Consider the following 27,891-nt stretch of genomic DNA (forward strand, 5'->3'; position numbering starts at 1 on the left):
TAATTGAAATGCATTACATAGCTAATACAACGTTCATTTCAACAATAACACTTACCATACCTTGCTTGTATTTATCACATTTAGCTAGCCAGCAGCAATCGGAAGTCAAAATGTGCAAAGGCAGCAAACGTCTATTGTTGATGACGTACAAACACAGTTACACGAGGGCTATACTACTAGCGAGATGCAAGAAGTCGGCTGTTGGATAACAAATCATGGTAACGTCGTCCTTTAATAACTTATCATATTATAATGACATGATACAATGTATATAGTGGTTGTTGATTTAGCTGTTTTAATGATTGAACATGTGTTTCAGTAGTTGTTGATGGAAGTTCGTATGCTTTGTGTTGCTCTGCTACTACTAACTAACGAACGTTAACTTGCTAACCATGAGCTAACGTAACGTGCATTTCTCGATTAACCGTAGCTAGCTAGTAGTTTTTGTTCTTCTTTTTTTGTTCTGACTGTATTATTCCAATATGTGTAATTCAGGGGAAACGGAAGACTAAAAAGTTTGCTTCAATGAAGAGAATGATAAGTTTGAAAGATCAGAGAATGTGAGTTGCTAGTGTTTACTAAAGACCCATAAAACGTGAGAGTACGGGAGCGAATTGGTGAAAGGACGGTTCAAGGAGAAAGACGAGCCAATTCGGGGGAGGACAAAACTCTGCTCAACTCGGAGAACTGATCTCAGGTCGACCACTAAAAAGGTAAGCAAAACCTGTTAAAACAAACTTTGCATATTGTCGTTTAGTCTACTCCAAATTTAAGATCAGTAATACCGAGTGTGAGTATGAGTTTTGTGTAAATTTAATTTAACAAAATTTCATTGAGCAGTGAAGTAAATGAATTGTGGAAATATGAATGCAATGTATTGACTGTTTAAAGTTAAGGTGATACAGATTTGAATTGTATGTGTTAAAGAACTGAGATGAGTTAGGTTGGAGGATATTGCAATGTTAGCTTGATTCTAGATACTATTCAGATATGTCGACAGCATTCGATGAGGAATAGGTCTATTTGTTGATTAGTGATATTATTCAGAGATGTCAGCAGCGACTGATGAGGAATAAATCTAAGTGTTGAATATGACCAAATGTTCGGTTGATACTGCTACTAGGTGATTTACATACCATAACCTAGCTCATGACTGGTTAAATGTGTTGTAGAGTTGCTACCTGAGTACATGAAGTATACGAATGAGGCATATTGATAATCGACTAGTAACCCAACAGACTGGCTGTGACCGGTGAGGTTTTAACTGTACACAGCGTCTCACAAGGGTTTAATTGGGCTGTATTGTCTCACCAAAATCTGAATATATGACGGAGGAGCTCTGAGATAAGACAGAGTACGAGTAATAGTTTCTCCAAGAATACATCGCTGTCGCGAGACAGTGACGGGCTAAGTATATTCAGATAGTCAAACTCATTTATACACCATGGCAACTTCGCAACCTCCAAAACTGAAATTCAATGATTTTCTAGACCAACGTATGCAGGATAGGTCAGGAGGAAAGGAACAGTGGAAGTCAGTAAAGAAGGTTTGGGAAGGGTTGAAGTTGAAGTGGACACAGGCGGGTTATTTGGTAGGGGGAACTCCAAATAGGACTCAGCTTAGCACAATGGAAGACGAGTTGCGTGAAGCATTACAGGAAGCTAAAGACAGGGAGACAGAACAGAACAAGTTGCATTTATTCAAGAAGGAAGGGACTAAACAGAGAGAGAAAGCAGAAGCTGAATTGAAAATAGGCACTTGGGCTATCGAGGAGACCCGTAGAGTACAACTGAACAAAAAACCGGAAGTAATGGCAATAGTCACTGACACAAAAGAGGGAGGGGATACCACCACCCCACCAGCCAACCCAGACAAAGGACAACCGCCCAACCCGCGGCTCTACCCAAACCTATCTGAAGAGTACAGACCACCACCCTACTCGCCTCTCCCAGGCCCAACACTAGCTGCTATACAGGCCCCTGTAATGACGGTGAGAGGGGGTGTGATAAAGGGGGAAGTAGCAGTGCGCCTAATGGAAGGAGCAATCGATGTTGAGGATCTGGCGCCCCCCAGCGGTCTCCACTCCATGAATACTGTAGAGACGGGGCCCCAAAGTGGACGGACATCACTGAACCCATTCACTTCACACTCAGTCAGCACCGACAGTTGCTCCAACGACTTCAAGCCTCTCCCACCCAGTCTCCTTTCTCCACTATCTAAAGCAGTCTCTGCAGCAACCCCACGCAGCTACACCAGTGAACATCGCTCAGCTGAAAAAGGGAACGTCGAAAGGGAGTATCTGACATCATTAAACCTGCCACAAGAGGAGGATGAAAATGAATGCAGTGGCGGTCCAACCCGGGAACAGATATGGACAGCTGCCGAACAGATCAACAGGGAACAGTTTCCAGGTGGGGGAGGGGGACCATATCATCTAAGTGGCACATATCTGGGTGAAATAACCGATCTCCGGGATGCGCTAAACCACCCACCAACAGGCCTAAGGCGATCACAACGAATCCAAGACCAACAAAATAGACAGGCATCCAGCATACAGGCTCCACTCCGCCTGAGTACAACGGGAAGAGGGGAGGAGTACAAACCATGGCAGCTGACAGATCTAACCTCCATGATGGACCAGTTACCAAGCCTTCATGGAGGTGCCTCTGCCTGGCTCTTACAACTACGAACCCTGACCTCTGGTTTCCGGTTAGCACTAGGAGACATGAGAGCACTGCTAGCCAGAGCCACTGACCACACCACCATGGATGTAATCATGAAAACAGCCGGTCTGGACCAACTACCTGGAGCTACCCCTCCTGAATCATATTCAGTAAAACTGTGGGCTGAACTCAGGAGAGCATACCCAACGGAGAGAGACTATGCAGCACTATCATCATTTCTCATGAACACAGGAGAAGCCCCTGCTGAATACCTGGACAGAGCTAAAACCACCTGGAGAACTGTCCACGGGGAGCCATACGATGCCTCAGTGACATCAACCAACATGTGGAAGGAACTAGTTATCAACGGGACACCTCCCCCAGTCAAGACTAAATTGAGGCAGACCGTCGGCTTGTGTGCCAAACCTGTAGCGGAATTTTCATCACATGTGCATCATCACATCTCCCACCACAACAAGGAGTTGGGAGGGGCTGAAACTGAGATGAGAGCCCTGCAAGTACAACTACTGAAACTCCAACTGAAAGATGCACAAAAAACCACCCAACCAAAGAAACAGATGGTCGCCGACCCTACATCAATTCAAATTGTTGAAGACACTGTCCGACAGATGCTAGCAACTCAAGGACCGGCACCCTATCAAGCACCCCCTTATCCTCAGCCTGGCCCCTATCAGCAGACTCCTCAAGTTTATGTGAGTTATCCCCCTAGGGGCCCGCCGCCAACAGCTGGACAATGGGGCCCCCGCCCTTGGAACAATGGCACCTGTTACAACTGCGGACAGCCTGGACACCGTGCAAGGGTTTGCCCATTGCCACAAACACACAAACAGAGAGCGTACCTCCAGAACCGAGCCCAAAGCCTAGGTTTCGCTCCTGGTGGAAGAGGGCAGCCACGAGCATCAGGCCCTAGACTGGCTAATCCAACATACCACCACCCAGCAGCAGGAGCTCCACCCCCTGCCGGACCTTCCCCTTCGTTCCAGGGTGTCTACGAGGAGAACGTGCCATGGGAATGAAGGTGCCCACCACCACCTGAAAATAAAGATGTCCAACGTTTCTCTGTATTTACTGAACCCACTGTCACTTGTCAAATAGAGGGGGTTACCCATCGATTTCTAGTAGATACTGGATGTACCTACTCTGCCGTTAGGACAACACAGGCCTTATCAACAGACTCCATACAGGTGGTGGGGGTATCAGGAAGAGCGGAGACACAGCCCAAAACACAACCATTGCTTTTCCAATGGGGACTTTCAACAGTACGACATCAGTTTCTATACTGCCCTAACTGCCCAATCAATTTGCTAGGGAGAGATTTACTCTGCAGACTTGGATGCTACATCAACTTGACAGAAGCCGGAGTGGAGGTATCCATCTCACCTCCGACTCAGGGAAGAGTGTTACTCTTACCCTCACTCCCTGTCCCACCTCTGTCCTTGACACAGGAAGTCTATTGGCTGAAATGTTTACAAACTACCGCATCTACCCCTGCCGTCCAATTCCAATTCCATAGCTGGAGAAAATTCATCTACACTCTACACCCCTACAAGACGCCCCTCTCCGAGGTGCACTGCACCATGAATGTTACGGATGAGGAAGACAACCCTTACACTGACGACTGGGATGACAATATGATGCATCTGACACCCACTATCAGATGTGCATCTATTGTTTGCGGTCCCGAAGGTGTTGCTGCTCCAGTCATTTTACCTACACACCTTAAACCATGGTATCAGCTTGCACCCGAATCTGCCCCACACGTCACATTAGCAGTTGGAAACGGCTATGAAGCAAGAAGCCTGGGACCCATGATACGCCGGGCCTCCAAACTCATCTGGGAACCTACAGCAACACCTGGCGTGATGAAGGCATCCACGGAACAAATGTGGCGACTTACCTTGGTAGATACCACCGAGACATGCCAACCAGAACGACTCTCTCTTCCTCGTCATCATGGAAAACCCTACTCCGACCATCCATCCACCACAGCCCTATTGGACTCTATTGACAAGTCAATCTGGACCACATCACCTTTTGATGTAGGGAAACTTGCAGTCCCTCCAGTCAAGGTAACTCTTACAGACCCGTGCCAAGCCCCTATATACCGGTCACAATACCGTTTGAAGCCGGAACAAACAGAAGGAATTCGCCCTACCATCGAAGGACTGTTGGGGGCTGACTGTATCTATCCTACCCATTCACCATGGAACACCCCTATACTTCCGGTTCCCAAAGCAGATGGGAAGACATACCGAATGGTACAAGATTTCCGAGCTATCAATGAAGTGACAACAGGGGTAGACTTTCCTGTGCCAGACCCTCACGTCACCCTGAGCAATCTTTCACCCAGCCACAAATACTTCACCGTGGTCGATCTTGCTAATGCCTTCTTCAGCATACCATTACATGAAGGTTCTCAACCTCTGTTTGCCTTCACGTTCGACGGTCAGCAATATTCGTATTCTGTTCTTCCCCAGGGCTACAGGTGCTCACCCGGATTATTCAACCGTATCCTAAAGGATCACCTGGCTGAACTCATTATCCCTGAGGGTGTGGTGCTCATCCAGTATGTAGATGACCTTCTGCTGGCCGCACAATCTTCAGATCAATGTCTGGCTACAACCAAGCTCTTGCTGGATTTTTTGGCGATAAAAGGGTACAAGGTCAAGAAATCTAAGGTTCAAACGTGTCGTCGAACTGTCCTGTTTCTTGGAAGAGAAATCTCAAGTGAAGGGGCAGGACTGTCTACCGCACACAGAAACTCGATTTTGCATCACCCGCGGCCTACCACAGTCTCTGGAATGCTCTCGTTTCTTGGTCTTACGGGATACAGTCGTACCCACATACCAGACTACACCACCAGAACAGAACCCTTACGCGAGATAGTCCGAGAAGCTGGGCCTAGAAACCTTCATGCCCCTCTGATATGGACTCCCCAAGCAACTGATGCGTTTGGCCTCCTGAAAACCGAACTCTCAGTGGCAGCTGCACTTACTGCCCCAGACTATGGCAAGCCCTTCCACTTGGATGTTTCCGAAAAAGAAGGATTCACATCATCCATTCTCTTTCAGAAACAAGAGGGGGAGAGAAGGGTCCTGATGTACCACTCATCAAAACTGGATCACATTGACACAGGTCAAACCACGTGCTCAAGATACGTGGCGGCGGTAGCAAAAGCAATTGAAAAAACTGCCCACTTGGTAATGTGCCACAAGCTGGAAATACACACACACCATGGCGTTGCAGCATACCTAACTGCAAAAGAATTTACTTTCAGTGCACACAGAAAAAACAAAATTCAGAACAAATGTACACAGTCACACATCACGTTTGTCAACACGGACAAGAACATGGCTGACGCCCTTAATGCGGAAGAAGGGATAACCCATGTGTGCGCAGAAAGAGCTGCTCAAGAACTGAAACTCAGACCAGACTTGGAAAACGAACCCATATTGACTGCAGACCTATGGCTATACACTGACGGGTGTTGTTACAGAGGAGAAGAAGGCAACATAGCAGCATATGCAGTAGTACAACAGACTGAGGATGGAGCCCACACCACCCTGGAATCAGGTATAATACCTCAGCCCGCATCAGCCCAATTGGCAGAGATAATTGGACTCACCCAAGCATTAACAGTGGCCAAAGGGAAAAAGGTCAACATATACACCGACTCAGCGTATGCTCATGGAGCAGTACACATTGATGGACCACAATGGGTCAGACGAAACTTTACCACTACTGGAAATCTACCAATCAAGCACAAGACCCAGATGGAGCGACTGATTGCTGCGGTATCACTTCCTGAAAAGGTGGCCATAATGAAATGCAAGGGACATCAGATACTGGACTCCAAGATCAGCAAAGGAAATGATGCGGCCGACCAGGCAGCTAAGAAAGCAGGTGGCTACACTCCCAGACAAATGGTTCTACAAGTAAGTCCACCTAGGACTGAATTGACTAACCAACACATCAAGGAACTACAACAAACCGCCGGACCGTATGAACACTCAGTATGGGGACAGAGGGGAGCGACAAAAGGTCCTGATGAACTGTGGCGATGCCATGATGGCAGACTAGTGGCCCCTGCAAACCTCTGTCCTGAACTAATCAGAGAAGCACACGGACTGACACACGAGGGGAAACTGAAGACTTGTCAGAGAGTCTCTTACGTGTGGTGGCATCCTTACATGAAAGAAATGACAGATTTGTTCTGTGACAATTGTGACATCTGTGGAAGTCACAATCCAAAGAAACCTTACCAAACACCAATGGGTCACTATCCGGTACCTAATGCCTGTTTTCAAGACATCAGCATAGATTATACAGACATGGGAGCAGATCAAGTGAAGGGAGGAAAAAGATATTTGCTAGTAATGGTAGACAGATTCTCTAAATGGGTAGAGGCCATTCCTACAGTTAAGGAGGATGCGAAGTCAGTCATTAAGTGGCTACAAACGGAACTCATACCTAGGTATGGGGTCCCGCGACAAATCAGATCCGACAATGGGTCCCACTTCTCCAACCAACACTTGAGACAGGTTGAGGAGAGGTTTGGCATTACACACAAATTCGGTTCGGTGTATAAGCCGCAATCGCAGGGACTTGTGGAACGCTGTAACCAGACTTTGAAAGCTAAGATAGCTAAGGTTTGTGCAGGAACTAAATTGACATGGGTGGAAGCCCTGCCCCTGGCACTGATGGCCATGAGGTCCTCACCAGGTGCAGGGACACATCTCTCACCCCATGAGATAATGACAGGCCGAGTGATGCCTGGGCCGCCAAGAGAGGGAGGTCATATGCCCCCTCTTGATGTCCACCAGATAGGAATGTCTGACTATGTAAAAAAACTGACCGAATTATCTGCAGCTCTCTCCACGCAGATACACCGGGTCGCAGAGGGGGAGCTGACGGATGACCAGGAACAACCAAGGGTAAAGGTTGGTGACTGGGTAAGGATCAAAGTCCACAAAAGAAAGTGGGCTGATCCCAGGTGGACTGGACCGTACGAAGTGAAGGAAGTTACTTCACACTCAGTCCAGGTCAAAGGTAAACCAGGCGCACCTTGGCACCACCTGACGCATTGTACACCAGCACCAGCACCTGACAGAACACTGACAGAAGTCAGAAGCGATTTGATCGCATCTAATTCGGCTACAAATTCTGTTAGCTCTGACAACTGAAGGATGTGGAGACGCCTCCAATCCTCAGGTGCCAGCGAAGGGCACCTTTGGTCTAGACGACAAAGGGCACCATGGGAAAGATTAGGATGCTCTCTTCCAATGTTTGTGCTATTGCTGTTCACCTCGGGTGTGGTAGTAGGAATAATGCTTTGGGCTTTCGAACATACAGTTAACAAAACAGATATAATACCAGAGGGCACTAATTCCACAATTGACATCACTGATCTTACCACAAATCTTACCACAACCACCATGGCTAGTCACAACCTACGTAAAAGACGCATTGAAGTCATAAACCAAACTTGTCCAACTGATCGGGTAGGTAGCACCACCCTGTGTGTACCAGTTAATGTTACTACCACTGTCACTATACCCTGGGGAACACTAGAGAACAATGTGCATAAGATTGGGGTTAATAACTTATGGCAATCAAAATACCACTGGTATCTTACTAAAGGAAATAGTCCCCGCGATGATTGGATTTGGAGAAATTTAGTTGCTGAAACAGGCCCTGATTGGTCTAGTTATTCGAAAGGAGACTTAGTGCTGTTATGGAGAAATAGATTGACCCTTACCAAATCAAAAGTGGAACTGAAACTGGTGATTAAACCAGGTAACAAGGAGGGATGCCAAGGTTTCATTTTGGCACCTTGGATAGACCACAGAGGGGCACCATTGTACATATACTACTTTAGATGGTTTTTGAATGTCTGTGCGATGTCAGCCCCTGTCCCTTCTTCTGTTACTAAAAAGGAAGGTCAAGGAGCCCAATCAGGATCTGGAATGTGGGGACCTGTCCGTATGACTGCCAACCCACCGACATTTGATGACGCTATCTTTACTGCCACTGGGGTCTCTGGGTTCTCCAACAACTGGCTCCTGTTAACTGAGGAAGCAGGTAGAGTGTCTCGCCAGGACTGTGTGGTATGTATGGGAGCCAGGCCTCTCCTTCGCATTGTGCCTGCAGCCTTACCTGTCAATTGTGTTTTCCCGGTTATGAGATATAGTAACCCAACTCGAAATTGTTCTTCCTGGGATAAGGTTTATCCACTAGTCAAGGGCAGACAGGCACCGATTTTCTCCTCAGATGTTGCTGAAGGAAATTTCACATGTGTGAACATGACCCAAGGACCTCCATATTTAGGTACTGTCCCACCCCACTGGTGTAATGCTACTCACTTCCCTAATTCTCCCCTTAAGGTTGTAGCTAGGGCAGATGTTTGGTGGTGGTGCGGAGGAAATGGACTTTTGTCTAGGTTTCCTCCTAACTCATCAGGTTTGTGTGCCCTAGTGTCACTGCTCCTCCCTATTGCTGTACATCCCATGAGTGTGGCTGGTCTCCTCTCCCAAGTCAGTGAAACCCCGTTAAGCAGATATAAAAGACACACCATGGTATCACCCACTGACAATCCGACCTACATTGATGCTATTGGGGTGCCCAGGGGGGTACCTGATAAATATAAGTTGGTTAATCAAGTCACTGCGGGGTTCGAATCCTCAATTTGTTGGTGGTGCACTGTTAACAAAAACGTGGATCGCATAAACTATATCCATTTCAATGTCCAAAGACTGGGAAATTGGACCCAGCAAGGGTTTGAGGCTGTACATGGTCAATTATCGGCCACCAGCCTTATGGCTTTCCAAAATCAAATTGCCATAGATATGCTATTGGCTGAAAAAGGAGGTGTCTGCTCCATGTTTGGGCAACAATGTTGTACATTTATTCCGAATAACACTGCGTCTGATGGCAGCCTGACAGTAGCTCTAGAAGGACTTAGGACTCTTAATGGTAAAATGAAATCTCACTCTGGCATTGATAACTCTATGTGGGACTCCTGGATGGATGCTTTTGGCAAATACAAGACTCTCGTTTCCTCTGTTTTAATTTCTATTTCTGTTTTTGCGGCTATTCTGGTTTTGTGTGGGTGCTGCTGCATTCCATGTATTCGCTCGCTTACCAATAAAGTGATAACTAAGGCTATTGACCCTAGCGCCCCGGCTCAGATGTATCCTCTCTTGGGCCCGGAGGATGTGTACGATGACTTAGAGATGTGCGAAATCGACTGATTGGTCACGTCTGTAAGACGTGAAGAGAGGGATTTGTAAATAATACTTTGATAACCATACATATGCTTGAAGGCCGTGGCAGGCCTCTATATCTAATGCTTCAGCCCTTAGTAACGAAGGGCATAAACAAACGGAGATTACTAATGTGTTTGCTATAATGTTGCTGTAAGCTGTTTTGGGTGCGCCTCTGCAAATGTTTCCACACATAGTCACGAAAACAGGAAGAGGGCCAAACCACAAGACTGGAGAAGCCGCACCTCGTGAGGACATATCTGCTGATGACAGGAACACACACACACATACACACACACCCCACCCAGATACATTCACATTTAGAACCACACACCCAGCATTTAGCCTCAAGGGATCGTGGGCGTATCTGCTTTTGACACATGTAAGCTAGTTGAGCAACGCAAAACAGACATTAAGCAGGAACATTCTGAGACAATGGCAACAACAACCTTGGACCAATAAGGAGAGACAACGCCCGGGTCTGGACCAATCCGAGGACCAGACCTTCCAGAATCAACCTACTTTCTGTACTGTATAAAACATGTATGCTGTCTAAATTAGGGGCTCTCTTTTTCTGACTCCCTCTGAGTTCAAGGAACAGAGCCCGTATACGCTGTACACAATACTTTTACTCTGAATAAACTGCAGATTGTTAAACTTTAACTCCTCGTCTGAACTGATCCTTGACCGACTCGCTCACCTAAGCATCTCACCTTTTATCAACACTAGCTAGCAAGCTAAGTTACTACCGCCGGTAAACACGAATATGAATGTATATTGTACTTTCTGCAACAGGATCATCACACACACACACCATTTAGCTAACGTTAGTTGACTAACAAACCATGCCAACTTTTCCGCCGGTAAACACGAATATGAATGTATATTGTACTTTCTGCAACAGGATCATCACACACACACACCATTTAGCTAACGTTAGTTGACTAACAAACCATGCCAACTTTTCTGCTTGTAACGCCAGGGTAGTGGGTTCGATCCCCGGGACCACCCATACGTAGAATGTATGCACACATGACTGTAAGTCGCTTTGGATAAAAGCGTCTGCTAAATGGCATATATTATTATTATTATATTATTATTGTATATACCAATTGTCAAGTTAACAAATTGGCATGGATTGTCAGAAATAACTAGCTTGCCAGTTTGCTTACTAATTGTTCACATATTCCTTTATTTACTTTGAATAAGACATAGCTAACTTATCTATCACGATCTCTCCAGTTTGAATTTCTATGGTAATGACTGTGTTTCTTTAGAAAAGAGAAAGACCGTACCAAAGTACAGGCGAAAAAAAAGAAAGATCCTTCAGAAATAAAGGAAAAAGAAGTGTAAGTACATCTGAGTAAAGAAATATAAATGTACCAATAGTTCTTAACTGATATTCAATATATTGTGAACACATGATTGATTTATACGTTGATAACTTCTTACTGTGTGTTCACACATACCTTTCCTACCTGCAGGCCAAAATATCCATCATGTCTGTTCTTCCAGTACAACACTCAGCTTGGTCCCCCTTATCACATCCTCGTCGACACCAATTTCATCAACTTCTCCATCAAGGCTAAACTCGACATAGTTCAGTCAATGATGGACTGCCTGTACGCCAAATGTGAGTATCTGGAAAAGTTTATTCCGCTGAAACTCAATTAATGTAACCCTATTAGGCAATAACTGTACATTTTAAATTATCATCAAGGTATCCCATGCATCACAGACTGTGTAATGGCTGAGATAGAGAAACTGGGGATGAAGTATCGAGTTGCTCTAAGGTAACTAGCCTGTTGTGAAGACCAACACCCAGGTACATCTAGACATAAACACATGGTCAGAGCACAGGAGGTTGGTGGCGCATTAATTGGGGAGGATGTGCACGTGGTAATGGCTGGAGCGGAATAGGTGGAACAGTATCAACAACATTAAACACATGGTTTCCATATGTTTGCTGCCATTCCATTTGCTCTGTTCCGGCCATTATTATGAGCCGTCCTCCCTTCAGCATCCTCCACTGGTTTAGAGGGTTATTATCGATGTTCCATAGGGGAAGTATTTGACAGATAAATATTTGTCTGTTTCTGTAGGATAGCCAAGGATCCTCGGTTCGAACGACTGCCATGCACCCACAAAGGAACTTACGCTGATGACTGTTTAGTTCAAAGGGTAACACAGGTAATGTAGTTTAATGTACTAAATTGACAATATATTATACTGATCAAAAATATAAACACAACGTGTAAAGTGTTGGTCCCGTGTTTCATAAGCTGAAATAAAAGTTCCATATTGAGAACTTATTTATCTCAAATTGTGTGCACAAATTTGTTTACATCCTTGTTAGTGAGCCTTTGTTTTTCCAAGGTAATCCATTCACCTCACAGGTGTGGCTTATTAAAAAGATGATTAAACAGCATGATCATTACACAGATCCACCTTGTGCTGGGGACAATAAAAGGCCACTTTAATATGTGCAGTTTTGTCACACAACACAATGCCACAGATGTATCATGTTTTGAGGGAGAATACAATTGGCGTGCTGACTTCATGAATGTCCAAAGGGTTTGCACAAGGTGCTTAAAGTACTTGAATTTGCCACACAAATTCAAGTACTGCAATACCTTAAATCTGACATTTTTGAAGTTGGTCCTTGAATTAAAATGAGAGGAGAACAGAAAAGGATCAAATATGAAAAATATTAGAAAAATGTATTTGTCTTTCTAATTAATTCCCAGGCAGACTACTGTGTTTTGTTTCTTGTTTCGCTCTCTGGTTTCCAGGCAAGCTCACTAATTTCACCCACACTGCCACTCAGTTAGGCAGGTACAGAACTGACTGAATAGGCACCTCCAAAGGTACATCGATAGCTAAAATGACGGGCAAATGTAGATTCAATCCTGCATGGCAAAATATTTATGTTTTGCCAGACCTAACCAGGGAGCAATGATTCATATATGCTCGGTATGTTCCCCTGGTCCCCCGGATTTACCTTGTTGGCAGCGCATTCATTCACCACTCTGCCCAACATTAAGCAGTTGACCTCAGCAGGAGCAGTTGACTGAAATTAAACTAGCTGTAATCAAAAGATGGGCTGCTATAAGTTCTTATAACAAAATGCATTCTTTATAGAGATTAGTGAGACAGACAGTTGTGAGTCAGGCTGAAATGAAAGAGGCAAAGGAGATACAGAGAGAGGAAGCATTGAAGCAAGGAGGGAGAGCGGTTATTAGTACAGTGGTAACCAAACTTGGTGTCTGAAACCCATGTGGGATCCCCTAAAATGTAAATGTAGTACCCTGAGATAAGATTAACAAGATTATCAAACACATTAATAACTTGTTTCTCTTCAAATGGGTATAGAATACAAAAATGTAGAGTCAACTAAGAGCCTTTTACACTTTAAGTATTCACTTTCATAGCATGTGTTGGGACAGACTGGGACCTCACATTTAGGGAAATATAAAGACAAGTTTAATATTATTGCCATGTAAACTAAAATATAAATGCAACCATTTCAAAGATTTTACTGAGTTACAGTTTATATAATTCAACATCATCAGTACTGACTTACCACTTGTGTATGTAGTGACAAGTTCTGTTTAAGGTTGTGATGTATAGTAAGTTATGGGGATATTCTGCCATCCGGTGGTGACTAGAAACAATTGCATAATATGAACTGACAAATTGATTTTATTTTTTATTTCACCTGTATTTTACCAGGTAGGCCAGTTGAGAACAAGTTCTCATTTACAACTGCGACCTGGCCAAGATAAAGCAAAGCAGCCTGACAAAAACAAGAGTTACACATAGGATAAACAAACGTACAGTCAATAACACAATACAAATGTACAGTGTGTGCAAATTTAGTAAAATTAGGAAGGTAAGGCAATAAATAGGCCATAGTGGCGAAATAATTACAATTTAGCATTAACATGAGTGATCTATGTGCAGATACTGGGGTGCAAAAGAGCAACAACAACAAAAATAACAATATGGGGATGAGGTAGTTGGGTGGGCTATTTACAGATGGGCTGTGTACAGGTGCAGTGATCTGTAAACTGCTCTGACAACTGATGCGTAAAGTTATTGAGGGAGATATGTCTCCAGCTTCAGTGATTTTTGCAATTCATTCTGGTCATTGGCGGAAGTGAACTGGAAGGAACGGCGTCCAAAGGGGGTGTTGGCTTTGGGGATGACCGGTGACATATACCTGCTGGAGTGTGTGCTACAGGTGGGTTTTGCTATGGTGACCTGAGATAAGATAAGCTGAGATAAGGCAGTGCTTTACCTAGCAAAGACTTATAGATGACCTGGAGCCAGTGGGTTTGGCGATGAATATGTAGCGAGGGTCAGCAAACGAGAGTATACAGGTCGCAGTGGTGGGTAGTATATTGGGCTTTGGTGACAAAACCGATGGCACTGTGATAGACTAAATCCAATTTGTTTAGTAGAGTGTTAGAGGCTATTTTGTAATTGGCATCGCCAACGATCGGTAGGATAGTCAGTTTTACGAGGGTATGTTTGTGTAACAGTATAACTTTAGACCGTTCCCTCGCCCATACCCGGGGTCGAACCAGGGACCTTCTGCACACATCAACAACAGTCACCCACGAAGCATCGTTACCCATCGCTCCACAAAAGCCGCGGCCCTTGCAGGGCAAGGGGAACCACTACTTCAAGGTCTCAGAGCAAGTGACGTCACCGATTGAAACGCTATTTAGCGCGCACCACTGCTAACTAAGCTAGCCGTTTCACATCCATTACATTTGGCAGCATGAGTGAAGGATACTTCGTTGCGAAATAGCCCATTTAATTTTGGATTGGAGATGCTTAATGTGAGTCTGGAACGAGAGTTGATAGTCTAACCAGACACCTAGGTATTTTGTAGTTCTCCACATTTTCTACGTCAGAACCATCCAGGGTAGTGATGCTAGTCGGGCGGGTGGGTGCGGTCAGCGATCGGTTGAAGATGCATGCATTTAGTTTTGTTAGCATTAAATAGCAATTGGAGGCCACGGAAGGAGTGATGTATGGCTATAAAGCTTGTTTGGAGGTTTGTTAACACAGTGTCCAAGAAAGGCCAGATATATACAGAATGGTGTCGTCTGCGTAGACATGGATCAGAGAATCACCCGCAGAAGGAGCGACATCATTGAAAAGAGTCGGCCCGAGAATTTAACCCTGTGAAACCCCTGCCAGAGGTCCGGACAACAGGCCCTCCAATTTGACACACTGAACTCTATCTGAGAAGTAGTTGGTGAACCAGGCGAGGCAGTCATTTGAGAAACCAAGGCTATTGAGTCTGCCGATAAGAATGCGGTAATTGCCTTGGCCAGGTCGACGAATACGGCTGCACAGTACTGTCTTTTATCGATGGTGGTTATGATAACATTTAGAACCTTGAGCGTGGCTGAGGTGCACCCATGACCAGCTCGGAAACCAGATTGCATAGTGGAGAAGGTACGGTGGGATTAGAAATGGTCGGTGATCTGTTTGTTAACTTGGCGTTCGAAGACTTGATAAAGGCTGGGCAGGATGGATATAGGACTGTAACAGTTTGGGTCTAGAGTGTCTCCCCCTTTGAAGAGGGGGACGGTCCTTGAAAATAAATATTAGTGCTTGAAAAAGTACTTAAGTACTTAAGTCCTTGAATTTGACTTGCCAATGTCTCTTCGAATCCTGCGTCCACCAGAGCTGTTACCAGATCATATAATGTTAATTTCTCTACCATAAACTGCCTCCAATGTCAGTTTAGATAATTTGGCAGTACGTCCAACCGGTCACACAACCACAGACCACGCGTAACCACCCCTGCCCAGGACCTCCATATCCAGCTTCTTCACCTGCAGGATCATCAGTGACCAGCTATACGAACAGCTGATGAAACTGGGTTTGCACAACCAAAGAATTTCTGCACTAACTGTCAGAGAACATCTCATGGAAGCTCATCTGCTTGCTCGTCATTCTCACCAGTGTCTTGACCTGACTGCAGTTTGGCGTTGTAACACACCTCAGTGGTTAAATTCTCACTTTCGATGGCTACTGGCATGCTGGAGAAGTGTGCCCTCGCGGCTTAATCCCGGTTTCAACTGTACTGGGCAGATGGCAGACAGCGTGTATGGTGTCATGTGGGTTAGTGGTTTGCTGATGTCATTGTTGTGAACAGAGTGCCCCATAAAATTGCATTTTATCAATGGCAATTCTAATGCACATAGATACTGTGATGAGATCCTGAGGCCCATTGTCGTGCCATTCATCCGCTGCCATCACCACATGTTTTAGCATGATAATGCACAGCCCCATGTCGTGAGGATCTGTACACAGTTCCTGGAAGCTGTCCTGCATACTCACCAGACATGTCACCCATTGAGCATGTTTGGGATGCTTGGATCGACGTGTACAACAGCGTGTTCCAGTTCCCGCCAATATCCAGCAACTTCGCACAGCCATTGAGGAGTGGGACAACATCCCACAGGCCACAATCAACAGCCTGATTTCCATGAGGCAAATTGTGGTTATACCAGATACTGTCTGTATGTTTTTTTTTCTCCACGCCCCTGCCTTTTTAAAGGTATCCGTGACCAACAGCTGCATATCTGTATTCCCTGTCATGTGAAATCCATAGATTAGGGCCTTGTTTATTTCAATGGGCTGATTTCCTTATATGAACTTTAACTCAGTAAAATCTATGAATTTTGTCCATTTTACATTTTATATTTTTGTTCTGTGTATATTAGGTGAACCCTGTAGTTATTAGAACACTGGTTTTCTACCAGAGAAGAGCATCAATGAAATTCTGTGTCTTTCACAGCACAAGTGCTACATCCTGGCAACTGTGGACAGAGACCTGAAAAGAAGAATCAGAAAGATCCCAGGAGTACCCATCATGTACATCTCCAACCATAGGTCAGAGTTAACATAAATTACTACTGTTCAATGATTCATTGAACACTAGTAATGGATCATTAGGAACACCTTTCTAATATTGAGCACCGATACCCCCCACCTTTTGCCCTCAGCGCAGCCTCAATTTGTTGGATGCATGGACTCCACAAGGTGTCGAAAGCGTTCCACAGGGATGCTGGCCCATGTTGACTCCAACGCTTCCCACAGTTGTCAAGTTGGCCTTTGGGTGGTGGACCATTCTTGATACACACAGGAGACTGTTGTGTGAAAAACCCAGCAGCGTTGCAGATTTTGACACAAACCAGTGCGCCTGGCATCTAATACCATACCCCGTTCCAAGGCACTTAAATATTTTGTCTTGCCCGTTCACCCTCTGAATGACACACATACACAATCCACATCTAAAGGCTTAAAAATCCTTCTTTAACCTGTCTCCTCCCCTTCACACTGATGTTATCAAGAGACCAATAAGGGATCATAGTGTTCACCTGGTTAGTCTGTCATGGGAAGAGCAGGTGTTCTTAATGTTTTGTACACTCAGTGTATGGCAATAAAATGTATAGCAAGGTAAAATAACTTATGTCTAACAATATTTATTCACAGGTTCAACATTGAAAGAATGCCTGATGACTATGGTGCTCCAAGATTTTAACATTCAATGGATGGACATAGGATTTAAATTCCAGTTGGACTGTGGCTTCTGTCGAGGAGGATTTGATTTGTTTACCTGCTTATTGTATATTATCAAAGGACTTGAGTTTATGCTGGGGGTTTTTTGTGAAAAAAAAGGAATGACAGAATATTTTTTGCAAGCTTATTCTGGCTGTGTTTTTCTTACCAATCCAAACCTAATTTTTGTCCCATAAAAGTGCAATAAATTAATGGAAGAAGTAAAATGTCTCCAGTTTTTCTATTATAGTACTCCTAGAGCTTTGATAACTTGGAGAATGCATTTGTTATACAGTAAACCCTTGAGCTTTGCTGCATGTAAAGTATCCAAGAATGATGCCAATACAGTATATTTGCTGTTAAATGTTAATATAATAGCTGCCCACTGTGCTGGCATTATATCAAGTACCTGTAAGCCATTGCAGTTCACAGTATATTTATCAATAGACTAATGCATTTTCCGCTCATCATTTGTCTGTAATAGAGGAGTAATTTTGTTTGGCTGACGCCACCCACAGTAGACGACATGTGCATGTCGTGGAAGATGTAATCCGTCAGATAGAGCATGCGCAGCTGCTGGGTTCTGGGAGTGTCTGAGCGGCGCAATATTGTAGCAGGCGTGAGATCAGCACTCGCTACTGTGAAGCCATGGGCGTTCAAACTGGACAATGACTTGGACTGACAAGAAGAATATGATGTCAAATGGACTAGACTGAAATTCGCCACCGGCTAAGCAGAGTGTCGAAGAAATGTCCAATCGAATCTTTCCCGGCGTTTTGGATATAGACGGAATCCCCGCTCTGGGATAACGGTGCCGGGTATTAGTGATTTGTAATAAGGTAGTTTGTTGTGGCCTACCCTGTTGGAAGACTGCTATTCTTTCCCCGTTATGTTGTAGGCATTGTGTGTATTTATTATTTCCAAGGTGCTGAATTTATCATCAATGTTGCAGGCCTAGTATAGTGTGTTTAATGTTGGCTGCCAATTCACGCCTTTTCTAGTTTTGATAAATTTTGTGTAGTTTCATGTTTTTCAGTGATATACTTGACTTGCATCTTATAGATCATTGTGATTTTTATAAAGTGCCAATAACCATGTTGATCAGATAGTGATTATGACTATTGAGGTAGCAAAAATTCCCTTTAATCTCTGATTTTGGAAGCGTTTGTTAATGTTTTTGAAGTTGAACTCATCTGACAATTTAAGTGGACAATTGTAACAACATATGGAACATATTTTCAAGTCAGTGTGCCATTTTGTTCATGAGAGGCACAGTATTTGAATAGCTAATAGCCTGCAGTTTTGCAAAGTCCTACATATCCAGTGGGTCATGAATTGCTCATGTTTCTCACCTGCTGTGGGAGTGTTACTTGCTGAGAAACTGCAATCAGATTGACAGTTATAGGGCGAGGCTGTAAGCCATTTGTGCCAGCCAGGTTCCAGGACTTGGGCCCGTTGTGTGGCGGGATGCTGAGGACCACAGTGGGGTGTGTGGGGGTGGAGGAGAGAGATGAGGAGCAGGAGGATGAAGGGGAAGAGGACTTGCGGGATGGAGGGGTGCCCTTCTTTGTGAACAGGGGAGGCCTACCGGTGGATGAGGAGACTTGGGAGCAGATGTGGAGGCATGTGGCCCGGATTCACCCTGATGGTGAGGCCATAGGGAAACGCATCCGGGGAGCCAGTGATCTGCCCAAGGTAGGATGAAGGTGAAGTCCTGACCTAGCTAGACACCCTGCCTGACTGTTGAGAACTCTACAGGCTGCACTCGTACGCAGACTTTGTCAATAGCCCCCCCCCCCTGAAATATAGGCCTAGACACTGTTTCAGTAATATGCACACCAGTCACATTTAAAGTAAACCATCATTCAAGATTGAGATAAACATACAGTGAACGGTTCAGGAGGATATATTTTCCATAGCATGGGCTTAGTATATTATGCTACATGAACTTCATCAAATTCACACTTACTGACAATAGAGTGAATAGCTGATTATGCAGAATGATGGTAACGGAGTGATTCAGTTACGGCCCGTCTAATTGTACAACGGTCATTTAAACGCTACATATTTCTGTCATGCAACATACAGGCATGCAGAATCCAGTTGAGCTGTCCATGCCTTCTACACACCTGGATATAATACATTCAGTAAATCAACCATACATGCAAAGTTAATTGACTATATAGTACATTTGGAAAGTATTCAGACACCTTCCCCTTTTCCACATTTTGTTACGTTTCAGTATTATTTTAAAATGGATTAAATAAAAACATTTCCTCATCAAGCGACACACAATATCCCATAATGACAAAGCAAAAACAGGTTTTTAGACATTTTAGCAAATATATTAAAAATAAAACTGAAATACCTTATTTACATAAGTATTCAGACCCTTTGCTATGAGACACAAAATTGAGCTCAGGTGCATCCTGTTTCCATTGATCATCCTTGAGATGTTTCTACAACTTGATTGGAGTCCACCTGTGGTATATTCAATTGATTGGACATGATTTGGAAAGGCACAGACCTGTTTATATAAGGTCTCACAGTTGAAAGTGCATGTCAGAGCAAAAACCGCGCCATGAGGTCAAAGGAATTGTCTGTCGAGCTCCGAGACAGGATTGTGTCAAGGAGGTGATCAAGAACCCGATGGTCGCTCTGACAGAGTTCCACTGTGGAGATTCCAGAGGGACAACCATCTCTGCAGCACACCACCAATCAGGTCGTTATGGTAGAGTGGCCAGACGGAAGCCACTCCTCAGTAAAATACACAACAGCCTGCTTGGACCTTGCCAAAAGACACCTAAAGGAATCTCAGACCATGAGAAACAAGATTGAACTCCTTGGCCTGAATGCCTAGCATCACGTCTGGAGGAAATCTGGCACCATCCCTACGGTGAAGCATGGTGGTGGCAGCATCATGCTTTGGGTATGTTTTTCAGCGGCAGGGACTGGGAGACTAGTCAGGATCGAGGGAAAGATGAATGGAGCAAAGTACAAAGAGATCCTTGATGAAAACCTGCTCCAGAGTGCTTAGGACCTCAGACTGGGCGAAGGTTCACCTTCCAAAAGGTCAACGACCCTAAGCACACAGCCAGGACAATGCTGGAATGGCCTTGGGACAAGTCTCTGAATATCCTTGACTGGCCCAGTCAGAGCCTGGTCTTGAACCCGATCGAACATCTCCGGAGAGACCTGAAAATAGATGTGCAGCAATGCTCCCCATCCAACCTGACATAGCTTGAGAGGATCTGCAAAGAAGAATGGGAGAAACTCCCCAAGTACAGGTGTGCCAAGCTTGTAGCGTCATACCCAAGAAGATGTGAGGCTGTAATCGCTTTAACAAAGTACTAAGTAAAGGGTCTGTATACTTATGTAATATTTCAGTTTTTTATTCTAAAAACCTGTTTTTGCTTTGTCATTATGGCGTATTTTGTGTAGATTGACAATGAAAAAAAACAATTTAATCCATTTTAAGCCTGTAACGTAACAAAATGTGGAAAAAGTCAAGGGGTCTGAATACTTTCCGAAGGCACTGTATGCTTGAAGACATCCACGGACTATTGTCAATGATGGGGTGTTTGTTTTCGTTAAGTATACTAAGTGTGTCTCCGACTGCACATTCCAGATAGGAATTTCATGATACAAAATTACATTATTTTCGGACCAAAACCAAGTGGATAAAGCTGTCAAATATATACATTACAGACCACGCAGTTAAAAATGTCACTAGATTGTCACAGCAACCTTTCAGTTAAACCCCATCACACTTAACCGTTAGGCTACCTGCCATCCATAGACTCGCCATAGGGAACCATTAAGATAATGATCATGGGTTAAAAGTAAAAAAAAAACATGGTTGTTAGGTTAAACAAGTGGACATTCTCCAACTCTGTAAATATAGGGATTGTGTGATATTAATGCCTCTGGTTGTGCTCTGCCTCTCCCCCATAGATTCCAACACTGAGTGTGCCTACATACCAGCCGACCACCAGTATCCCACAGCGCCTAGAAGCCATACAGAAATATATCAGGGATTTGCAGTATCCTTTGCCTGGAATGGTAGAACTGCTTGTCACTATTGCCAAGCTCTGAACCAATGATAGCCCAGGTAGTCTAGATAAAGCTATGATTCTTCATTGGACCTCAAGGTGCAGTTGTTTGTCATGGTCAGTTTTTATGATTGACAGGGTGGGCTGAACAGTTTAGGACATATCCAGATATGTCAACAAAATATACATTAGGTTGAGCAAACAAACTCAATTCCATGCATGATGCAAGCACACTATGCTCTGGGTTTGAATTCAAGATGGGTTTTCTGAAATATGTGTTAGCCATGCACTGTATTATGTATTGCTTTAAGCTTCATACATAATTCATAGATATAGGCACAAGCTGATTCCATGCTATTGGAAACTGGCCCACACACAGTAGATGTAGTGAATAAGTATTATGGTGGTGACTGACCAGTATAATAGTTCATATATACTTTATACTTGTTTGACTCTGACTTTTTAAGACGATATGTATGTCCTAAACATGTCACAACATCTCAGAATGTAGGCCATGTTTAGGCTATAATCTATTTTCAGCATAAACATTAGCACCTCTCAGCTCAAGAAGCTCATCCATAATTCACAAACGAGGATGTATGAATATCAGAAATCACTTAACATGGTTTTATTCTCCATGAGAATATGTTTAGTTGTGTTTGAACAGTTTCATGTTGTTTCACTCCCTCTGCATTCTTTGTACTTAACAATATCCTACAGGTACAATCACACAGGAACACAGTTTTTTGAAATCAAGAAGAGCAGGCCTCTTACTGCGTAAGCACAGATTCTTCTATCCAATGAATGTTTCCTAACGTTTCGTTTTAGCTTAGCTCTTTGATGATCCTAAGTGTTTGTAAATGTCAGACAGTGTAAATGACATGACTGTTGTCTGCCAGAGAGAATCTCAGGGTTTGACGAAATAGCTTTTCCTGGAGCTGCAGAGAGGCCACAGAGGCAGCAAACAGAAGAAGCAGCTGAGGATGTTTACCAATTGCTTCCTAGTTGCGCTGATCATGACAGAAGCTGAAGGAACTGGATATCTGGATCAGCTGTATGTCTGTTGCACCCCAGGACTGAGGGAACAGGAACTGTTATCATAGTCTAATAGGATCTGTTTCCCGGGCAGGAGCTTCTAGTACATTCTTCTTGCTCATCCACTCAGTTTGTGACATTTGGCACCAGACGATTTTATTTCTCAAAGTGGCAGTTTTCTAAGCTTTGAGATTTTTAGTAATCAATAGTTTTGCCTAAAGGAGATAATAATTTTCTCTTTGCATGCATGCACATGTCCTGCAATGTGTGCTAATGTCCTTCAGGCCATTTAGAATCTATGTTTGGAATTATTACCTTAGTGTAGACTATTTTGTTGCTTTTCCTTCAGGTGTATTCTAACCCTCAAATTCTGTGTAGGTTGATGGACATCGCCAAGGAGATGATCCGGGAGTCACTACCAATCAAGTGTCTGGAGGCAGTGATCCTTGGAATGTATCCTTTCCTTTAATTAGCTTAGGAATTCCATGGGTCACACTGACAGCACGTGGAAATTGTAATGAGTTTCTTATGCCCGTGTTTTTACCTGCACATACTTTTTTGGTCAAATTTTGGAGATTTGGGAATGGGGTGAGAATAAATGATGACCTGGAAATGTTGTTTTCCAACTGTGTTTATGGGAAACTAAAAATAACCCAGAGTGATTCCCCAAACAGTGTGGTAACAGGGATTTAGATAAGACAAAGCTTTATGGGCACAACCAGGGCATCCAAGTATTATGTGATTAGAACAGACTCGTGTGCTTACTGTCTGAGACTACTGTATGTGACTAATGTATTCTTGTTTAAAAACCAGATCATTGGAGCTGGAAAACTGTTGTTGTCTATGTTACCCTGTAAAGGAGCAGTCCAGTGTGAGCATACAACCAGGTAAGTTATAATAGGGGTTTCCATTTCCTTGACCTTGCCTGTCCCAGTTACCTCAGCAACAGCATGCCGGGTGTGGAGCGCTTCCCCCTCAGCTTTAAGACGCAGTTCTCAGGGAACCACTTTTGCCACATCGTGCTGGGGATGCACAGCGGTGGCCGCTTCGGAGCACTGGGCATCAGCCGGCGGGAGGACCTCATGTTCAAACCCCTGGAGTTCCGCACGCTGGCTGACCTGGTGCAGGAGTTTGAGGGGGCCTACAGGGGCTACTGGCACACCTTGAGGAAGGTGAAGATTGGTCAGTATGTGTCCCATGACCCCCACAGTGTGGAACAGATAGACTGGAAACACTCCATAATAGACGTGGACAAACTGACCAAGGAGGAGCTGCGGAGAGAGTTGGAGAGACACACCCGGGACATGAGGCTGAAGGTACAGGACCAGGGATACAGAGATCATCTGTTAAAGAGTGTTGGGGTGTGATGGGATGTACAGCACTAAAGCAGGACATGTTCACACATCCAGGAAGGATCCTGGGGACTGAGATGGAAAATGTCCATGAACCAAACCAGTCAGCTTCCTTATTAGAGAATTCTAGTGATTGCATTAGCTCCAACCAGTGGTGGAAAAAGTACTGTCATACTTGAGTAAAAGTAAAGATACCGTGATAGAAAATGACAAAAAAAAGTCACCCAGTAAAATACTACTAGAGTAAAAGTCTAAAAGTATTTGTTTTTAAATATACTTAAGTATCAAAAGTCAATGTAACAGCTAAAATATACTTAAGTATCAGAAGTAAAAGTATAAATAATTTCAAATATCTTATATTAATGCAAACCAGAAGGCACCATTTCCTTGTTTTTAAAATTTACGGATAGCCAGGGGCACGCTCCAACACTCAGACATAATTTACAAACAAAGCATGTGTTTTGTCCACCAGATCAGAGGCAGTAGGGATGACCAGGGATGTTTTCTTGATAAGTGTGTGAATTAGACAAATGTCCTGTCCTGCTAAATTAATACAAAAGTAACAAGTACTTTTGGATGTCAGGGAAAACGTATGGAGTAAAAAGTACATCATTTTCTTTAGGAATGCAGGGTAGCTTAGTGGTTAGAGCATTGGACTAGTAACTGGTTGAAAGTTCAAACCCCCGAGCTGACAAGGTACAAATCTGTCGTTCTGCCCCTGAACATGCAGTTAACCCACTGTTCCTAGGCCGTCATTGAAAATAAGAATTTGTTCTTAACTGACTTGCCTAGTTAAATAAAGGTAAAATAAAAACATATATTTAAAAAATGTAGTGAAGTAAAAGTTGTCAAATAAATACAAATAGTAATGTCCAGATATATACTGTAAATAAAATAAAAACGACTTTAGTAAAGTATTTTTACTTTACACCACTGGATCCAACTGAGACTGAATTAGTCTGCAGCATATCACTGTACCAGCACTGAATTTAGATTAGTGTCAAATGAAATTGGGATGCATGTGAGCTACATTAGATCTGAATCTATGTGAGAGGGAAGCACAAGGGGATCGTTGAATGTGAATCCATCCTTAGCAGATGGAAAGCCCTTAATCACAGAGTTGCTGACCTCCTTTTGACCCGTCATGCATGATGATATGGAGTTGACCTGCCAATTCAGGAGCTATCATCCTCAAATGATGACCTCTCATGGGCTATCATCCCAAACAGTAATGAAAGGAGCCTTACGCAGGACCCTGTGAATAATAATAACTAATGTGATGACATTTCTCTGCTCCATTGTGAGTCACGCATGGCTGCCACAATCAATCAATGGCTGATCGTTTATAGCGAGGGCTCTCACCCAATGGCCGCACTCACAATCACATTAAAGATGGGGGCGATTTTACCGTCATCACCGTCAAAACTGTGCCTCCTTTAGCACATTAGGGCCTCTCACTGACGTGCTTGCTCACCTTAGCACTACTCTAAGTAATTGAAAGCTGATGATCTGTGTGTGTGTATCTATCTATAAGCATGTGTCCTTCCTCCTCCCTACTCTGCATAAATGGTGTGCTGAATTTTAAAATAAATGTTTAGTAATTGGAGAATTGCACTTCTCCTTAGTCTACACGGTGGATATGACCAGAACTCAACTTGTAAGCATTTGTACCTCTATCTTTGTGTTGCCCCTTGTTGTTACTGTGAGGTAAACAGAACTGTGTGATTGTCTTTCAGATTGGAAAGGCTGCGCCCCCTTCACCCACCAAAGACAGGAAGAGTAGCATGGGCTCGCCCCTCCGTAACCCAGGCAGCCCCATGCGCAGGAACAGCCGCATCGAGAGACGGTAATACTGATTGTGCACTATAGTCAGATATCAGGAGCTGCTTAGTCTCACTATAGTCTCCCTGACAGCACAGTAAATACTCGTTAAGTCAATAAACAAGATGCTAGCTGTAGTGGAGATGGCCCTGCACTGATCTGAACAAGCACTAGAGGCTATAAGTCCTATGATGGTGTAGTTCAAGAGGAATCTTTGAACAGTAATCTCTCAGTTTTAATCTGTGTCATGAGAAATCATATATATCTTTTTTGGGGGTTTACAGTCCATCTGGAGAGAAGAAAGTTCTTGATCCGAAGCCGCCACCAGACATGAATGGATATCAGATTCGAGTGTGAGGAGGATTTCACTTCATAAAATCATTCTGCAAAACAAGATCTTAGAATGGTGGGGTTCTGTCTGACAAAAGGTTTGTTCTGGGGAATGGGGCTTTTGTGTTCAGTTTTCCAAATAGGTTTGTACCGTGTAAGCAATTTATTTGGGGTATTTTGCATTCAACAAACATGAGGTATACTGTACAGAGCATGGCCATGTCTATAACTGATTATTGACTAAATGTACAGTACTAGTCAAAAGTTTGGACACCTACTCATTCTAGGGGTTTTCTTTATTTTTATTATTTTCTACATTGTAGAATAATAGTGAAGACATCAAAACTATGAAATAACACATATGGAATAATGTAGTAACCCCAAAATATATTTTATATTCTTCAAAGTAGCCACCCTTTGCCTTGATGACAGCTTTGCACACTCTAGGCATTCTCTCAACCAGCTTCATGAGGAATGCTCTTCCAACAGTCTTGAAGGAGTTCCATCAACTCCACCAAAACCATCTCAACTGGGTTGAGGTTGGGTGATTGTGGAGGACAGGTTATCTGATGCAGCACTCCATCACTCTCCTTGGTCATTGTCTTGTTGAAAAACAAATGATAGTGCCACTCAGTGGAAACCAGATGGGATGGCGCATCGCTGCAGAATGCTGTGGTAGCCATGCTAGTTAAGCATGCCTTGAATTCTAAATCACTGACAGTGTCTCTAGCAAAGCACCATCACAACTCCTCCTCCATGCTTCACGGTAGGAACCACACATGTGGAGATCATCCGTTCACCTACTCTGCATCTCACAACAACACGGTGGTTGGAACCAAAAATCTCAGATTTGGAATCATTAGACCAAAGGACAGATTTCCACCGGTCAAATGTCCATTGCTCGTGTTTCTTGGCCCAAGCAAGTCTCTTCTTCTTATTCATGTCCTTTTGTAGTGGTTTCTTTGCGACAATTTGACCATGAAGGCCTGATTTACGCAGTCTCCTCTGAACAGTTTAAGTTGACATGTCTGTTACTTAAACTCTGGGAAGCAATTATTTTGGCTGAAATCTGAGGTGCAGTTAATTCTAATGAACTTGTCTTCTGCAGCAGAGGTGACTCTGGTTCTTCCTTTCCTGTGGCGGTCCTCATGCAAGCCAGTTTCATCATAGCGGTTGATGGTTTTTGACATTTTCCATATTGACTGACCTTCATGTCTTAAAGTAATGATTGACTGACCTTCATGTCTTAAAGTAATGATAGACTGTCATTTCTCTTTGCTTATTTGAGCTGTTATTGCCATAATATGGACTTGGTATTTTACCAAATAGGGCTATCCTCTGTATATCACCCATACCTTGTCACAACACAACTGATTGGCTCAACTCATTAAGAAGGAAAGGATTTCCACAACTGAACTTTTAACAAGGCACACCTGTTAATTGAAATGCATTCCAGGTGACTTCCTGATGAAGCTGGTTGAGAGAATGCCAAGAGTGTGCAAAGCTGCCATCAAGGCAAAGGGTGGCTACTTTGAAGAATCTCAAACATAAAATACATTTTGATTTGATAAACACTTTTTTTGGTTACTACATGATTCCATATGTGTTATTTCATAGTTTCATAGTATTATTTAACAATGTAGAAAATAGCAAAAATAAAGAAATTAGGTGTGCCCAAACTTTTGACTGGTACTGTATGTTCAAAAGCCTATAATTCTAAGGTCTCGCAATGCTCAACTTTGGGGATATCGAACACTCGTTTTACACC

At 43.7% G+C, this 27,891-nt stretch overlaps 3 protein-coding genes across 10 annotated transcripts in view; 2 read left to right on the plus strand and 1 right to left on the minus strand.

The window, feature by feature from the left end:
* Positions 1-311, minus strand: part of LOC124046447 (apoptosis-resistant E3 ubiquitin protein ligase 1-like) — a 40,316-nt gene extending 40,005 nt beyond the window's left edge. Inside the window, exon 1 of one of the 2 annotated variants that reach the window (XM_046366817.1) lies at positions 56-311. The gene's annotated coding sequence lies outside the window, so the exon portion shown is untranslated. The remainder of the gene's footprint in view (positions 1-55) is intronic. The other variant, XM_046366818.1, reaches the window with a different exon arrangement.
* On the plus strand, positions 122-17,760 carry LOC124046448 (rRNA-processing protein FCF1 homolog). Of its 7 annotated transcripts, XM_046366827.1 has the most exons (8): positions 153-218; positions 496-560; positions 11,224-11,295; positions 11,431-11,579; positions 11,667-11,739; positions 12,049-12,136; positions 16,770-16,864; positions 17,468-17,760. In XM_046366827.1, exons 1-8 carry the CDS (start codon positions 216-218, stop codon positions 17,514-17,516), a joined length of 594 nt encoding a protein of 197 aa, XP_046222783.1. In that variant the 5' UTR covers positions 153-215; the 3' UTR covers positions 17,517-17,760. The 7 variants fall into 7 exon arrangements, with proteins under 7 accessions (XP_046222782.1, XP_046222778.1, XP_046222777.1 ...); XM_046366822.1 differs by lacking the exons at positions 11,224-11,295; positions 11,431-11,579; positions 11,667-11,739; ... (1 more) ...; positions 16,770-16,864; positions 17,468-17,760 and adding an exon at positions 7,554-10,609 and having other exon boundaries at positions 145-218; positions 496-713; XM_046366821.1 differs by lacking the exons at positions 11,224-11,295; positions 11,431-11,579; positions 11,667-11,739; ... (1 more) ...; positions 16,770-16,864; positions 17,468-17,760 and adding an exon at positions 7,568-10,609 and having other exon boundaries at positions 145-218; positions 496-713.
* Positions 17,761-18,118: 358 nt separating this feature from the next.
* vash1 (vasohibin 1) lies at positions 18,119-26,478 on the plus strand. The gene is made up of 7 exons (XM_046364550.1): positions 18,119-19,228; positions 21,488-21,576; positions 22,306-22,362; positions 22,999-23,073; positions 23,555-23,936; positions 25,709-25,818; positions 26,078-26,478. The coding sequence occupies exons 1-7, from the start codon at positions 19,001-19,003 to the stop codon at positions 26,148-26,150; spliced, it is 1,014 nt and encodes a 337-aa protein (XP_046220506.1). The 5' UTR covers positions 18,119-19,000; the 3' UTR covers positions 26,151-26,478.
* The last annotated feature ends 1,413 nt before the right edge of the window (positions 26,479-27,891 follow it).

This window comes from Oncorhynchus gorbuscha, linkage group LG10 (genome assembly GCF_021184085.1).
Source record: "Oncorhynchus gorbuscha isolate QuinsamMale2020 ecotype Even-year linkage group LG10, OgorEven_v1.0, whole genome shotgun sequence".
Taxonomy (NCBI): domain Eukaryota; kingdom Metazoa; phylum Chordata; class Actinopteri; order Salmoniformes; family Salmonidae; genus Oncorhynchus; species Oncorhynchus gorbuscha.

Bases quoted from the DNA above. Each gene is read 5' to 3' on its own strand.
- LOC124046448 (XM_046366820.1), top strand. From the start codon at position 1,445: ATGGCAACTTCGCAACCTCCAAAACTGAAATTCAATGATTTTCTAGAC.
- vash1 (XM_046364550.1), top strand. From the start codon at position 19,001: ATGCTGAGGACCACAGTGGGGTGTGTGGGGGTGGAGGAGAGAGATGAG. The intron at 23,074-23,554 runs GTATCCTTTCCT...TGCCTGTCCCAG, and splicing joins GAGGCAGTGATCCTTGGAAT to TTACCTCAGCAACAGCATGC. The intron at 25,819-26,077 runs GTAATACTGATT...GGGGGTTTACAG, and splicing joins AACAGCCGCATCGAGAGACG to TCCATCTGGAGAGAAGAAAG.